General features: G+C 53.0%; 2 protein-coding genes across 4 annotated transcripts; both read right to left on the minus strand.

Annotated features, from left to right (window-relative positions):
* Positions 1-939: 939 nt before the first annotated feature.
* On the minus strand, positions 940-9,740 carry TMEM184A (transmembrane protein 184A). Of its 2 annotated transcripts, none has more exons than XM_061993999.1 (9): positions 9,677-9,740; positions 6,362-6,586; positions 5,573-5,729; positions 4,656-4,746; positions 4,489-4,564; positions 3,827-3,918; positions 3,251-3,420; positions 2,954-3,151; positions 940-2,546 (listed from the first exon to the last, which is right to left on the minus strand). In XM_061993999.1, the coding sequence occupies exons 1-9, from the start codon at positions 9,725-9,727 to the stop codon at positions 2,296-2,298; spliced, it is 1,311 nt and encodes a 436-aa protein (XP_061849983.1). In that variant the 5' UTR covers positions 9,728-9,740; the 3' UTR covers positions 940-2,295. The 2 variants fall into 2 exon arrangements, with proteins under 2 accessions (XP_061849983.1, XP_061849984.1); XM_061994000.1 differs by lacking the exon at positions 9,677-9,740 and adding an exon at positions 8,164-8,255.
* A 1,800-nt stretch (positions 9,741-11,540) lies between these two features.
* PSMG3 (proteasome assembly chaperone 3) lies at positions 11,541-14,568 on the minus strand. 2 transcript variants are annotated; one of them, XM_061992795.1, is made up of 3 exons: positions 14,211-14,442; positions 13,750-13,967; positions 11,541-12,093 (listed from the first exon to the last, which is right to left on the minus strand). In XM_061992795.1, exons 1-3 carry the CDS (start codon positions 14,284-14,286, stop codon positions 11,941-11,943), a joined length of 447 nt encoding a protein of 148 aa, XP_061848779.1. In that variant the 5' UTR covers positions 14,287-14,442; the 3' UTR covers positions 11,541-11,940. The 2 variants fall into 2 exon arrangements, with proteins under 2 accessions (XP_061848779.1, XP_061848780.1); XM_061992796.1 differs by lacking the exon at positions 14,211-14,442 and adding an exon at positions 14,449-14,568 and having other exon boundaries at positions 11,542-12,093.
* Between the last annotated feature and the right edge of the window lie 968 nt (positions 14,569-15,536).

The following is a 15,536-nucleotide window of genomic DNA, read 5'->3' on the forward strand; positions in this document are numbered from 1 at the left end:
TCACAGCTGATCTGCCTCCCCCCTCTCCTTGTATTGCTTGCAAGAAAGACCTGTTTTACATAGAATACAGTAATCAGGGCTTGACATAAATAGGCAAATGTTATTGTCTGCAGTGGGAATTGCACCTGCTGGCAAGAGCAATGAATGCAACCCATTATGCACCGGAGTCAATCATTTGTGTAATGAAGTACGACTACTTTTCTTGCTGCGTTCTTGTGTAAGTCTTTATCTCAGCATCCAGGAGCGCCAACAGATGTGCCATCATCACCTTGGCAGGCTGTCCTCGCCCCAGGAGCCCCAGCAGCCTCTGCTCCTGCAGCTGCGGCCAGCCCTCTCCCAGATGCCTGCAGGAGACCAAGATGTTCAGCTGAGATGTTCCCACTTTGGGCTGGGCTACAAAGCCAAGCAGCCTTGGTCCTGAACACTGAGGTTGTGCATCATGGGCAGGAGGATGCACAGGCTGGCTGGATAGATCCCAGGATGCGCAGAGCTTGTGGCTCTTGCTCATGGATCTCATCGCAGGAATGAGCAAAGCAGGTATGAGAGCTGTGCTTTGGACGACAGGGATTCACAAGGCTGATAGCTGTAGCCTGAGTCCAGGCTTCCAGCAGCATAACATTTCTCCAGTAATAACAAATTGGGGTTGTCAGTGCCGGAGTCTGGGCTCTGGGCTGCTGCATCTGCAGCTTAGGCGAAGGTTGGAAGAGGTGCAGTGTAAGGAAGGGAAGCAGGGGAGACACAGACTCTTTGTGGAGTGAAAAAGATGAGCATAAATCTCATGGGAATGCCAAAATGTGCAGGATGCTGTGTGTGCAGGTATTTCTGCTGGGCCAGCATCGAGTGGCAGGGAGGACGCTGAGCTTGAGAGCATCAGCATTAGAGCAGCAAGAGGCAGATTGTGGGCTCTGCTTGCTGAGCTAAGTGAAAACACTTGCACACTTCACGGTAGAAATTGCTGTTTATTAGAAAAAGAAATCATAAATAAAATAACTTGTTGTTGTGATTTACATTTTGCAGCTTAAGAGCAGGGGAAGACAAACCAAACGCTAGGAGCTGTGTGTGAGAAGGCTCTGAGCCTCACCCAGCCGTTTGTTTGCCATGCAACAGCAAATCTGAGCCTGTAGGCTTGCCCTCATCCTTTCACCCCCCCCCCCAGCTCCCACCTCCAGGCAACAGCCTGGCCAGAGCCTGAGGGAGTTCCCAGGGATCATCTGATCAACAAGGGAATAGAAATTGGACTAAAACTTGGGGGGAAAAAAGAGAGGAAGTTTAACAGAAGGATGCATGCTCTCCATCACTGATCTGGGGAGAAGCCTCAATGCAGGTTCCTGCCTTTCCACAGGTGGGGCAAAGCCCAGGGTGGTAAGTAACGGGAGGGTTAGGAGGGACACACAGTTCCCAGTAAGCGCATTCCTACCACCATCAGTCACGGTCTGGTTCCCTAATAAAGACTCTGATAAGGAAGCTGGAATCCCTTTTAACTTCTGATCTATTCAGAGATAAGTCAGTTTAGACATAAACAAGTGCTTCTGTTGCTGCTGCTCTCAGAAATGCAGCTGCAGAGGGCTTTAGAGCCCGCGGGTTACCCCTGAGTGAGGTCCGCTGCGGCTCCCCGGGGAGTCACTCACACAGCTGCATCCGCATCTGGAGGGAGAAGAGGATGACTTACTCTTCCTCCCTGGTAAAGGTCTTCGGCACAACTCGGTAGGCTTTTTTGGGAGAAGGAGAGGGGAAAAGATGTAAAAATAAGGAATGACGTCTTTGACCCGTTACCGGGTTTTGAGGTGAAGTGAAGTCACCTTCCTGGGCTGCTTTTCTCCAAGGGGCCCTTGGAGATCATTTTTTTACCCAAACTGGGAGAAACTAGAGCAGTACCATGCTGAGAAAAGCATTTCTTTCAGGCTTCAGCACTGCTTGGAGGTAAGAGGAGGGTGAGGGTGGCTGGTCTGTCCTGCAGCCTGGCTCCCCTCCCTGCCTGGCATCCCCCAGTGTGGATAGGGAGGCAGCATCAAGACACCAGTGGTGGGACAGCGAAGCCCAGAGTGCAGAACAGGGCTGCTCAGTGGCAGGAGCAAAGCCAGCCCCATCCTTAACACCAGTGGAGATGGGACAGCAGAAGCTGGCACTATTTGGTTTAACCTTTCCTTGAGTTCTTGCATCTTCCCCTCGAGAGGCTGTCTTTTTGTGTAGAGTTCCTGGCTTCTTGGTACTACCAGGGTGTCTCAGGCTTGTGACAGCTCCCATTTGCACGGGGTTAAACCTCTCTGGTGGTGTCACTGTCCCTTCCCATGTCTCCTACAGCTCCTCATCCGACAGGATCAGCACTCTCTTCTCAATGTTTTTGCTCTTCCTGCTGCTCAGTCCATCTGACTTGGAGGCCACGTGCCCGTTCTGCCCCGGCGCCTTGCATTCTGCCTCTTGCATGGACTGCTGGGTGTACTGCTGGTAGGTGGGCGAGAAGTTGTGAATTGCATCCTGCACGATGTCCTGGGGGCTTATGGTCTCCTTCAGCCCGCTTGAGATGCTCTGCATCGGGGCAAGGTTGGCTGGAAAACAGGAAGAGCAGAGGGTGGTGGGATATCAAATCATCAATAAGAGCTCCAAGAGACTGGAGTGACACTTTTCTTTAGACATTAAAAATCAGAGGCTTATTGTGGGCTTGTGGTGATGAGTGCCAAGAAGGAAGGCAACCTCAGCTCTGTGTTTGAAAAAGGGCGAGTCCTCTCTGGCAGTTCATGGCCTCATACCAAAATCCCCTCATTCTGCCCATCCACACCCTGCCCACTTGGTATGGCTCATGGGTATCACGAGGGAAGGAGGAGAAGGAACTCATAGAGCACATAAGAAGGAAATTCCTCTGGTGGTTTTTAGCATCTCATTGATGATGCTTTAAGGAGGGGTCTCCTCTTTCTTTAATCACCAGTAAAGGACAGAAGAAAAGAGGAAGAGTTACCTGTTGAGTTTTCTTTCTTCTCTCTGTACACCTGACAGGTGAATGCGTAGCGCAGGGCAATGGAAGCAAAGAACATCTCTATGCAGATAATGAAGTTCTGGTAGCCAGCAGCCACTGTCCCAGCACCCACCTCCTTCCCGTCAATGATCTGAACTTCAGGGATCACCCCACATTTCTCCAGGACTGCCAGCAGAGTCCCTGTGCAGGGGAAGGGAGAGGGATCAGCTCTGGTCCTGCATCCCTGGGTCAGGTGGGGCTGTGAGAGGAGAAGCGTTGGGCATCTGTGGTAGGACCCACCTTGCCAGAAGGAGAGGAAGATGACTGCCTTGATGGTGAGGAACTTGAGGACCGGCTTAAACGGGCGCAGCAGGTCCATGGTGGCAAAGTAGAAGAGGAAGAGGGCATAAAGTGCCAGGCTGACAGAGAAGTTGTAGATGATGGTGATATAGAGGTATCCGCTGCGGACACTGTGGGAAAAGAGAGAGAGACGTGCTGTCCTGGGCTGTGAGAAGTGAAGCAAGTGCAGCTGCAGGCAAGGAAGGAGGAGATGGGGAGAGAAGTGCACAACATTGTCACAGAGGACAGCCCAGCCCAGCTGAGCAAGGTAAGGCAGGAGGAAAGGAGCGGGGCACGGGCTGCTCTTGGCTTTTTCTGTGTTGATGAGCCCTATTCTATTACGGCCCACGGCAGTTAGGTCCCGTTGTCATTTGAAGGGCAGTGAGTCTCTGTTCCCAGGTGCTTTGGGCTCCCTGTGCTCTTGCTACCCCCACAGCAGTTCCCCAGAGAGGCCTAGCAGGACATGCTGTCCCTTGTGACAGAGCAGAGACCCACCCTGTCCCCTTCACCTTCCCCAGCCCAACCCAGCATCCTCACTTGAAGTCCCCATCGTGGTACTTCCCAAACGCCTGCAGGATGATGGTGACGATCGCCATGAGAGGTTTCACGATGCAGAACTGCAGCGTAGCCTGCACAGGGGAGAGACACAGGGCACCCTGGGCAGCAGGGGATGGCCCTCTGCCCTCCCTGCAGCTCCTTCCACCCCCAGCCCCTCCCCACAAGCCAGCCCCTCTGCTCCCCGGACAGACACAAGGAGTATTTCTCCTTCACAGGAGAGACCAGCACAGCGCAGCTCAAGGTCAGCAGATGAGAGGGAGCAGGGCTCCCAAAACGCAGCTCCTGACAGACAGGGGAGGGGCCGGCTGGCTTGGGGACAGCCCGGTGCCAGGATTCAGCCCGCGGCGCAGCCCCGGAGAGTTAGAGCCGTCCCGGCTAACCGAGGACTGGTCAGAGCCGGCAATCGCGGCTCTGCAGTGGGAGGAGACCCTGACTCAGCAGTGAGTCAGAAGCAAGGACAGCAGCGCCGGTGCCCTGCTGCTGGCCAGGTGCCGGTGAGCTGCCTTCCTCAGAGGAAAAACAAAACCCAAAGACAGCATTTCTGGAGAACCAGGAAGCAGAGCTCTCTCAGCAGGGAAGGTACCTGCTGCCCAGAGAGCCCTTGGAGGGGAGCAGAGATGATGTGCCCATCGGGTACCCACCTGCTTGCAGAAGCGCAGGAACCCGATGGAGTAGGACATGCCCTGAAGGCAACAGGTCCCATAAAAGCAGCTGGACCTGGAAGCAGAAGCCGAGGAGATGCTGTTTGGGCTGCTGGCTGAGGAAAGCAGGTGGAGGGCCAAAGAAAGCCAAGGGCTGAGAGACTTACGCAATGGGCTTCCCTCGGATCTCTGTCATGATGGTGCTCTCCCCTCCCAGGTACTCGAAGCACAGGCTCAGGAAGCTGTAAATCACAAAAGCTGCCAAGGCAAAGGCAGACACGATCAGCAGGGCTGACAGAGATCCAGGAGGGGGTTGTTACATTTCCCATTCCTTCCTTCTCAGGTGTTTTCTCATCCCTCTTTGCACTGCATCAGGATTTGGGACACTGGAGAGAGGACCAGCAGCTCAAACCCAGCTGATTACCAAGCACAGCCAGACACCAGGCGGTGCATGCAGGGTGTGTTGCAGAGGGAGCAGCTCCTCCGTGCGCACACAGCCCGTGTGTGCACCTCACAGCCAATGCATGGAAGCCTCCCCAGATTGCCAAGGGGAAGCACAAGCAGCTGCTGGCCAGCAAGAAGCGGGTCCTGAACAGGTTTTTTTAACATCCCCATCACTTATTTTTCACACACTCCAAACCTAAATACACAAGCCCACACCTCTCTGTTTCCCAGGAGAGAGGAACAAGGTGGAAGAGTAACTTCAGCCTGATGAGATTCCTCTGCACCTCTAAACACCCCAACTGCCCAATTTCTTTGGTACATCTGCCTTCTGCTTTAGAGAAGCTGCATTTCTACCCCTAAGGCAGACAAAAAAACATATTTCCACAAGAACATGGGGTTCCTCTGAGCTTGCAGGCAGGCATGGAAAAGCACCAGCTCCTGTCTGGCTGTGGGGCTTCCCCTCCCTGCTGCCAACAGAGAATGAAGGGGAAAACCTCTGCATGGAGGAAGGGGGAGTGGGAAGTGAAAGAGATGGAGATTTGCCATTTTGTGCAATCCAGGATGCTCCAGAGATAGAGATTGGTGAGCTGAGAGCCCTGCTTTGCCTTCAGCCCCCCTGCCAAGGAAAGGCTGTACTCACCTTCATAGCAGTCACGCACCGAGTCGAAGTAGTGGTGGCTGCCGAGTAGGAGGAGGCTGAGCCAGGAGTCAAAGGCATAGACGGGCACGATGAAGAGGATGCGGATGATGTAGCGCTGCTCCTTGGGCACGCTGTAATTCCTCAGGTGCATGTAGATCTGCAAAGCACGCAGCATGCAGGGCTGTGGCTACCGCTGTTCAGGATGGGAACCAGAGGTAGCCCAAGCCTGTAGGGCTACAGGAGGCTTGTCTCATGTCAGCCCTCCTCCTGGGGGTGAAAGCACCCTTGTCTTTCCATCACAGAGACACTGTGGTGAACAGACATGTGAGTCTGGCTCCATCCGAGTCCCCAAGGCAATCCCTTCCACAAAAAACACATCGAAATTTTGCACCAGCTTTCTGCAGGGCTGCCTTTGGAAGCACAGATCTGTATAGCACCCAAAGCCATGCCTGCTGGCAGTATGTTTCAAGGCAGCCCGTGGTGTCTGCCCCAAAGGCACAGACTCCAGGCTTCCAGACAAGGAACTCTGCTGGGTGTTGCCTCTGAGCAGTGTCGATGCCCTGCAGCCTCTCCTGGCTCTGCCAGCCACCTGGGCAGCGTGTGGGCAAAGTCCACTCTCCTGAGCTGTCGGCACCAGGCTCCCAGCAGCAGAGATATCCCCTCCAGGCAGCAACAGGAGGAAATATTTACCTGAAGCTGAGTGATTTTTGCAATGAACATGGGGGAAATCAATAGTTTTGCCCTTGCTCCAACACCAGCGCTGAGCCTTGTCTCTGCTCCAGCCCGTACCTGGTGGAAGGTGACGATGAGTGCTGACCACACAAAGATGCCAGAGATGACCTGTGCTGCTGTTGTGGTCAGGAAAAGCTGCTGGCTGTCCTGGGAGTCGTTGTGGGCAGCTGTGAGCAGGGCAAGGGCTGGGGATGGCAGGGCTGAGGACAGCCTGGCCACCGTGCTGGGCCCCAGGGTGCCAGGCATGGTAGGAGAGGGCAAGGCACGTGTAGCATTACTCATCTGCAGGGAGGAAGAGGCACAGGAAAGCAGGATGAAGCTGGTGAAGGGGAAGGTCCCAGCAGATTTCCCAGCCCACACAGGACGGACAAACCTTCTGTGAGGCTTATGTCCTCCCCAGGCTTTTTCCAGTGTGTCCCTTACTCAAACTTGCCTGTTCACCATGGTTGAGTCTGTTTCTCCCAGCAGGAAAATGCAAACATCCTTCAAAATAGACTGTTTTCTTTGAGGAGGTGTACACAGGCCCCGTGTCCCAGCCCCCCCCCCCCCCCCCAGCCCCCCCACCCCCCCCCCCCCCCAGATATTCTTCTCCTTCTCAGTCTTGCTCCTTCTTGTTTTCTCTAAGGTCGCTATCTCGCTTGAAAGGGAAAGACCTACCTATACTTGTGCCTCATGAGTTCACACTTGTGGCTCAAGACCCTTTTCCATCATGAACTGAGAGACTTAAGGGTTAAACTCATCCCTCACCAGTGATAATAATGAGTCACTTTCCAAAGAGCCATCAGGACACTGATGTCCTCTTCATTGGGAGTGCAGAAAACACTAGGATCCCTATAGTCCCCCCCAAATTTGTCTTCTTTTGTCACATGTAGCCTACTGGGGGCAAACCCCAAGGCTGCCCAGGAAGCCAAAGTTTTAGCATCACCCAGCTTGTTTGACCAGCCTCAGCCATTTTGAGATCATGGAGGTCTCGATATGCTGGCAATGCCAATCCTGAGACCTGAAGTGGTCCCTCCTGCACTCAAATGAAGCACAAGGTAGCAGGCCTGCTGTGCCATAGGCAGAGCAAGGAGAGCTGCTACCCTTTGGGGATGCTGAAGGGCTGCAGCATCTCCTTGCTGGTCTGTCCCCTCAGAGGCTGGTGGCCCCCAGGCATGTAGCATTCCTGGTGCAGAGGGTGGCTGCGGCACATGGGCACTGTGTGTACGCTGTGGCTCCAGACAGCAACCACCAACCTAATAATATGCTTTTATTTATAGGGCAGCTTCGTATCTCAAGGCCAACAGATGCATAAACTGCCCCGTTTGGCCTCTTTCTGCTAATCTATGGAAAGCTGCTTTTTCCCCAAGTATAACAATAATGGTTTAAAAAAAGAACAAAACAGAAACCAACCTGCAAGCAGAGCTCTAACAATATAAATGCATAAACCAACATGTGAGCAGAGCTCTGACAATATAGATGCATAAAACAACCTGAGAGCAGAGTTCTAACAATATAGATGCTTCTCGGTGCACTGTTAATAATCAAAGATTTTAGCTGCCAGGTAACTATTACCTGGGGGTAAAACTGTCAGCGTGAACTGGTGAGGGGCATGAAAATACCTGCCCCAGCTAAGAGTGACCTCGCTCCCATTAAACATAGCAAAGAAGCCAAAGCAAGGGCTTGTCCTGCAGCTTCTTCTCCTGCCCTCTCCCCGAACCCCAACCTCACAGGAGAGGAAACTCGGCTGGTGTCAGATCAACAGCCCTAAAAATACCTCCCCCCCGCCCCCCCGCCCTCGCCTGGCAGGAGCCGCCTGTAAGCGGAGATGCCCGGGGCGGCTGCGTGCTGGCTGCGTCCCAGGAGCTCACCCCGCGTACCTGCGCCCGCGAGTGGGACGGAGCCGCCGGGACACGGCCGGAGCCACAGCTGGGCCGACACTGTTACGGAGGTGCGGGGAGACAGGTTTTTCCTCCCTGCGACCGTCCCGGGACCCTGCCCTGGCCAGCAGGAAGAAGGATCCCTGGGGAGAGCCGGGGAGGGATGTGGTCTTTGGACAGACCGCGCCGCCGGCGGACCTGCCTTGTAAACATTAACAGGAGGAGGGAGATTGCTCGTGGCTTGGGGAGGGAGGCGAGAGCTCGGCTGTGCCCCGTTGCCCATCACTCCTGGCTCTTTTTGAGGGCTGCCCTGCAGCTGGCTGGGCCGTACGGCTGCGTTTGCTCACGCTTTGCCTCCGGCAGAGCCGCAAGATGGGCAACGCCGTGACCCAGCTCACTTCCCAGGGCACGGCGGGGAGCTGCGCTCATCGCTACACCCACCCATTCTGGTTTCGCCCCAGCGCTGTGCCACAGATGCTTGGCCCAGGCCATCCCAACTCCTGTTAGCTTTCTCAGCCATGCTGGTATGAGCACGGTGGCACCAGCAACTGGTCCTGGCAGGCTCCCTCACGTTGTCACACTCTGAACGTGGTGGAGCAAGTCATTAAAAACAAAAGCCTTGGTGCGGCTGGGAGACAAAGCTCCCAGCTCGGAGGTAATTAGATCCCGGCTGTGCAAGGTAGCCGGGCAATTCAACGCAGTTAGAGGCCCATTTCCTTCCAAAACTAAGGTGGTGGGGAGACAGGGAGAACATTAGCTGCAAAATTCAGCTCCTCGATGGGACGGTGCCTCTGCCGCATCCAGTCTGGCTGTTTTCAGACACTTTGCAGGTACCTGCCATGCAGTGTCTACCTGTTATGCTCGCTCCCTTGGATATTAGAGATGTTAAGTGAGCATTGAGAGGAACGTAAACTGAGCAGTGAAACCCTGTGTGCAGGCAGGCCATCTGCAAACCGGGCTTTTCACTTCAATGGGGATTCCCTTTCACCTGCAGACTGCCAGAGCTCAAACTCCCAGCTCACATCCCTCCTAGTGTCCCAAAACACCCGGGACAAACCCCACCCCGTGAGGCAGTCAGAAAGGATGAGCGAGCCCCATGCCCCTCAGCAGTGCCTCCGCGGTGCTGGCTGTGTGCCCCGGGGAGCGGGGGGGGGGATCCCAGACCCCCATCCCGGGGAGGGGAGTGTCCTGGCTCAGCCCCGACAGCGCAGGAGACACGCCTTTCCTCCCGATTGCTTTCAGATAAAGCCTGGGGGTTATTTATCCGAGCAGCTTCTGCATACCACGTCCAGGCTGCCCAGACGGAAGGACCCATAGCGCAGAGCTACAAACTCCTAATGCCGCGCAGCATCAAGCCCTCCTTAACGCCCGCCCGCGGAGGAGCAGGTGACTCACGTCCGAGGCAGCAGGCTCTGCCCTCCCAGCAGCTCCCACGGTGCTCAGGACCAAAGGCTGAGACAGCCTCTGCTGGGTTGCCCCCAGCTGCTGGGAACTCCCCCAGGGCCTTACTCACCCTACGGGGCTCCTCCGGGAGCGGGTCTGGCTGCCTTGTACCTGCTTCCATATCCCCTGCGCCCTCCTCCACCTGCACCCGCAGCAGACTCCTCCTCCGGGCACCCTCCCAGCCCTGCCCGCCTGCTGGCAGCGGGCCCTGTCAGCACCCCGGCACCCTCACCGTGCCCACGGCAGCTGGAGCAGCAGGTCGGGCTTCACCTCCTCAAGAAAATGTACTGAACTTACCTTTCCAGTCGGCCGTGCTCGTCACCCACACCCAGAAAGCAAACACGGATGGAAAGCCACACCGCTGCTGTCCCACGGCTGTGAGTGAGAGCTCTACCTGGGTTTGCTCGCAACTGGGAATTAATCCTGACCTGGAGGAGAGCAATGACTAAAAGGCTGGCAGCTGGTGGTACTGGCAGCCTGGTGGATGCTTTTGGGGGCAGGCCTGAAGCTCTGATTTACTGTAGAGCAGAAAGGGGCAAAGTTGAAGGACCAACTACTCATGGTCTAATTTATTGCCTGAGGAAGGGCAACAAGATAAGTCTGACCTGGCTCTGAGCATCAAACAGGAGAGAGCTCCATGTGCTTTCTGTACCTGTGCAGACCTGCTGGCACACAGAACCAGGAAATCAAGGTGGTTAACTTCACTTTAGGCAGCAACACTCAGGTCTTCAGGGCATAGTGGTGGTATCCCGCCATATGGCTGCAATGGAAGATGTGACTTGGATTCAATTTCCTGATCAATTTATGGTTTCCACAAGCTGCTGGAGCTACAGGCACCATAAGAGCACCAGGATTTGGGAAATAACACTGAATTTTGTGTCAGGAAAGAATCCCTGCTAGCAAAGCAGAATTGACATTAACAAATGGCACACAGCTCTCTCAGCCCTCCTAGACAAAAAAAAAAAAAAAGAGAAGCATAAAGGAGGGAAAATGTGGAGTTCTGACAGATGCAAATCTATGATTCTTGGAAGCAAGGTTTGGAGAATTATTTTTAGATGAAATTTCTTGTCAAGGGCAGCTGCAAGCCTGCAGTGTTTGGATGTACTTTAAAAAAATAAGTTTCATTTCTCATAATGCCTTAAATACTGTAAATAACCCTCATGTCAGAGAAAAAGGGCCTTTTGAAATGCATTTTCTGCTTTTCTCCTCTTAGGGGGTTTTTCTAGCAACAGAAATGACCCAGCAACTGGACCTACGTGAGGCAGGCAGAGGCTCTGTGCCAATCCTGCTGGTGTTGATGGGTCTTAACGCAAGGTTTTCCCACCCAGAATCCAAGCTCTGGCCTCTGCCTGCTCAGTCAAGTTCACAGTCACAAGTGTGTAGCAGCTCACTTAAAAATTTACTACGTGGTGTTACTTGTTACAAGAAGAGGTAGGAAGAAATGTGCTTTCCAAGCAAATGGCAAAAGTTTGGCTATTAAGCATTGCATTAACTCATTTGACTTCATCAAACACTTCTTTTTCAACCAAATTGGGAGAAACGTCCCTGTGTGACCCTCCCAAACCCTTCTGTCCCATGACAGGCACTTTCAGAGGGGCAGCTCAGGGCAGGTGGCCCAAGCTCTGCCCATGCTGCCCCTTCAATGTGCTGGTACCATGAAATCCATCAGCAGCTGTTTTGTTTAGTTTGGGCTCCTGCCTTCCACCCTGACACCAACTTTCATAAAATCTGCGGAACACACTCATTTGCCTGTCTTCCAAATCAGAGTGAAAGTGGAAAATGGATTCAGACTACATCAGGGACTGACCTAAAGGACAAAAGCAGCCCCATAGGACTCATTTCCTTAAAAATCTTTCCTGTTATGCAATTGCTGTTGGTTTGCTACTGACTTTATTCCAACTGAAGCGATTTTCATAGAGCAGAAAAGAAAACAGGTAAAATTATATTCGTCAACGTTTCTTTTATTGACTCTGCACTGGGTGTTGCCCCTTTGCGGTACAGTGTAACTACAGAGCTGGCATGTCACTGCTCAGGACACTGACACAGAGCCATGCTGGCTCCTAAATATACATCCCACCCAAGGTGATAAAAATACTTCTTCTCTTGTATGTGGAGACAATCGTTCCCGTCTCACCGCTGACGATCCAGCCTGCAAACCTGTCACAGCAACAAAACCCACAAATGTTCTACACAGCAGAGAAGAATTCATGAAATTCCTCAGTCCATCCAAAACCAGCACAAAGGCATTCCATCATTTTCATTTCTTGTCCTTTTAAATAAGTGGCGATGAGTCATGGACTCAAGATCATTTCCTTGAATCCAGATGGCACAACTTCACCACACTTGGCAACTCCGGATCACTTCCCGTAGAGCTTGTATTCCTTCCACCGTCTTGTCCTTCAAAGCCATGGCAAGGAGAACGGGTTTGTTCCCAGCTTCCTGAGAGACAAACGCCACCAGGTTTTTGGCGCAAACATGAACAAGGGGCTGAAAAAGCAAAGGTGTACAGGTGTGAGCCCTGCAGAGCCCTCCCACAGGAGTTAGGTGAGTCCTGCAACAACACAGAGCACATTGAGAACCTGGTGACCCCAGACTCGGACGCAGGAGTGACAGCCACCCAAACCTCCCTGAAGCAACCACACTAGAACTGTGCTGCAATTGAGTTCTGCACCCATTTGGAAAACTTGGAAAGTCAGTACAGAGCATTTTCCCCTGTGCTAATCCTCCCACCCAAACTATCAAAAGACATGAAAAGCCAGGGATCAAAATGCCTCTCCATCACAGCCAGATTTCTGAGGAAGTCTCCAAGTACCATTTGCTTTTAAAAAACTTGTGGCTGAAGAAGGGATGTTCTGCTCACGAGCTCTGGAAAAAAACCCACCCTTTTATTTTTGACCCCAAAATGGTGTTACAGACACAGTCTTTGCACGCCATGTGTAAAAGACACGTTGGTTTTTATTTAACAGGATAATGAAAACCAGAGCTGAGTAGTGAGGCTGGAGGAGGGAGGAAAAGGAATACAATCTTCTTAATGAGGTTTCTTTTAAAGAGAACATCCAGCTTGCCACAGTTATATTTACACCCACAGTTATGCATTTAACAGACGGATGAGTCTGCTTCACTTTAGCTACCAATGTGGTTTGGGAGTTTGTATCGTCCCAAGCGGGGATGTTAATGGTGATAAGCAGGAAGGCAGCATATTGGTGAAAGCCTTCTCTCAAAGTTTAGGTTGATTAAGCTGATAAAATGATTTAAAAATATGTTACAAAGTAAACAAAGGCACTTCCCATTTCCAAGTAAAACACAAAGTGAGCATGGGGGCGGAGGTGGTCAGAGTTAGCAGATATCAGGCCAGGGAAAACAGAGCATCTCCCATCCAGAGAAGGAAAGCTACTGCTGAAGAACATGAACTCCAGAAGGTGAAGCCATGAATAGAATCAGGAACTTGTGTTGCTAGAGTTTTTCCAGTTACGGTTAGCAAGTAATGTTTGCTAGCTCCAACCCTGATGGAAAGCCTCATAATCTTGTAGCTCTGTAACTTTCTGTTCTAATGCTTGACTAGTTGATGCTTTGTGAAATAGGTTTTCTTGTGCTTTCTCTCCAGCTTTGTGAAATGGTCGATAAAAACTCATTTTGCCAAAGCAAAACAGATTAAACTTTATCAAGGGAAGGTGCTGGCAGGCACACTGGAGAGAGGGCAACTAAAGTCCATTATAGGGCTGGCACAGTTTGGGTGGGGGGCGGGGGGTGAGAAAAGGGACTTGAAAAGGAAAACAAACTCACTAGAACAGAAACCCAGAAAAGGTTATCAAAGGCCACATGTTTGATCTCGCAGCCTTAAATCAACAGGAGCTTTATCAAACCTTCCGTAACACAGCAAAGCAATCCATGTCCTGTCAGACACAAAATAACAGCTCCCTAAACCACGCATGGTTAGTTAAAACTTCTGTTATGCCAAGGTGCAGATGAGCACACATACTTTTCTGGTGAACCTCTTTTTCCTCAGATTTTTAAATGAATCCTACCACTCTGCAAACACAGCTTAACTGCTGTGATTCATCAACTCCCTGGCAGCTTGCACAGCCCTGCCTACTACATTTTCCCCTTATCCTTGCTGCCTGTGCACTGTAGATCCGCTCTCACCTCATCCTTGCCCAGCAGCACCTTTGTGGTAAGCGTGGGCCTGCCCACATCATCACCAACTGTGTTGGGGTCCAAGTAGACAATTGTTCCCATCTTGCCATACTGTGTGACGACCACAAGGATGGAGTTGGAGAACGCCGTGCAAACCACCTCCGTCGGGACCCCGTGTACCACCTCCTCTCGCTGCTTGGACGTCACGATGGGACTCGCTTCCATCCCTGTGAGCAGAGCAACAATAATGGTAAAATAACATTAGATTAAAATCACTGACCACAGGCTAGAAAAAGCCCAAATCCCTTCCTTCATTTAGAATACCCAGGGTTGGTTTCAAAGCACAAAAGCATTCAGAGGTGTGTGTCTGTGCAGGAACAATCATAGAATCATAGAATGGTAGGGTTGGAAGGGACCTTTAGAGATCATCTAGTCCAACCCCTCGTCAGAAGCAGGAACAATGGTCAAACCTTGCACCCCTAAGTGGGAGGGGAAATTTATCTGCCCCACAGCACCGGCCCGGCCCGGCCCAGCCTCCCCCAGCATGAACGCGCTGCCATTTAACAGGGTTTCATGGTTTCACAGTGATCGCACGCATGGAGCCAGCCGCCCCCGCGCCCGGCCCGCCGTGACGTGCTATGCTGTGCCCTCCCTCGCTGCCTCCGGGTACAATGGGGGGACCTCCGAGCCCCGCTTCCCCCCGCCGACCTCGGTGCTTCCTGAGGGAGCCACGAGCCCCCACGCCGGGCCGAGGCTGAGGAGAGGCCCCTCCGCACCGCCCCTCTCCACCCGGGCCCGCCCGGCCGCAGCGGAAGCAGCACCTTTCCCCTCCCTCCGCCGGGCCGCGGCGCGGGGAGATGGCGCAGGGCGGCCACGGCCCTCCCCTCCCGCTCCCGCCTCCCCTCCCCTGCCGTCAGCGCCGCCATTACCCCGCCCGCCCGCTCGCCGTGCGCGCGCAGGCGGAGGCGCTATGTCCAGCCCCTCAGCTCGCCTCGGGGATGGGGCCCCTCGCCAGTCCCGGCCACAGGGCTCGGCCGACTTGGCGTGTTTCTCCCCTTTTTACACGCGCCCCCATTGTGGGGGGGAAGCTCACCGTGGCCATGAGCGAGCAGCGCTTGGCAGTTCTCATGCCTGTGAGGGGACAGGGTAAACCTGTGGGCTGGAGACAGGCAGCTCATTTCGACCTTTTATTTTCGTGTTTGGTTTTTTTTTCCTTCCATTTCCACACGGGACATGGCTGCACCTTCTCTGTGTTGTTAAGCCACACTTTAAGCCCTTGAATGTACTTTCATATCAAAATAATGCCGATTTGGGGCAGTAGGAGCAGCCTTGCCCTCTGCCCTGCCCTGCCCTGCCCTGTCACAGGCTGCCCAGGATGCGCCTCACTGCCGATGGCACGACAGTTCCATGCCAAAATGCTGCTCCATGCAAATGCTGTTTTGTGAATAAAGTCCCTCTGTACTCTGCAATGGAGAGGCCATACATTGAGTACTGTGTTCAGTTTTGGGTCCCTTGCTACAAGACAGATAACTGAGCTGCTGGAGCATGTCCAGAGATGGGCAACAGAGCTGGTGAAGTGTCTGGAGCATGAGTCTGATGAGAAATGGCTGAGGGAATAGGGGTTATTTGGCATGAAGAAGGCTGAGGGGAGACGTGATCAATCTCTACAACTACCTGACAGGAGGTTGTAGTGAGGTGGGGGTCAGTCTCTGCTCCCAAGTAATGAATGACAGAACACAAGGAAATGGGCTCAAGTTGCACCAGGGGAAGCTTAGACTGGAGATCAGGAAGAACTT

Source organism: Colius striatus, chromosome 3 (assembly GCF_028858725.1).
Source record: "Colius striatus isolate bColStr4 chromosome 3, bColStr4.1.hap1, whole genome shotgun sequence".
NCBI classification, from domain to species: domain Eukaryota; kingdom Metazoa; phylum Chordata; class Aves; order Coliiformes; family Coliidae; genus Colius; species Colius striatus.

Coding starts and splice junctions, on each gene's coding strand:
- PSMG3 (XM_061992795.1), bottom strand. CDS start 14,286: ATGCTGGGGGAGGCTGGGCCGGGCCGGGCCGGTGCTGTGGGGCAGATA. Junction 13,968..14,210: donor CTCCCACTTAGGGGTGCAAG/GTTTGACCATTG, acceptor CTCTGCTCACAG/GGATGGAAGCGAGTCCCATC. Junction 12,094..13,749: donor TGCTGCTGGGCAAGGATGAG/GTGAGAGCGGAT, acceptor TTGCTTTTTCAG/CCCCTTGTTCATGTTTGCGC.
- TMEM184A (XM_061993999.1), bottom strand. CDS start 9,727: ATGGAAGCAGGTACAAGGCAGCCAGACCCGCTCCCGGAGGAGCCCCGT. Junction 4,747..5,572: donor GGTGCGTGACTGCTATGAAG/GTGAGTACAGCC, acceptor TTGCCTTGGCAG/CTTTTGTGATTTACAGCTTC. Junction 2,547..2,953: donor GAAGAAAGAAAACTCAACAG/GTAACTCTTCCT, acceptor CCTGTTTTCCAG/CCAACCTTGCCCCGATGCAG.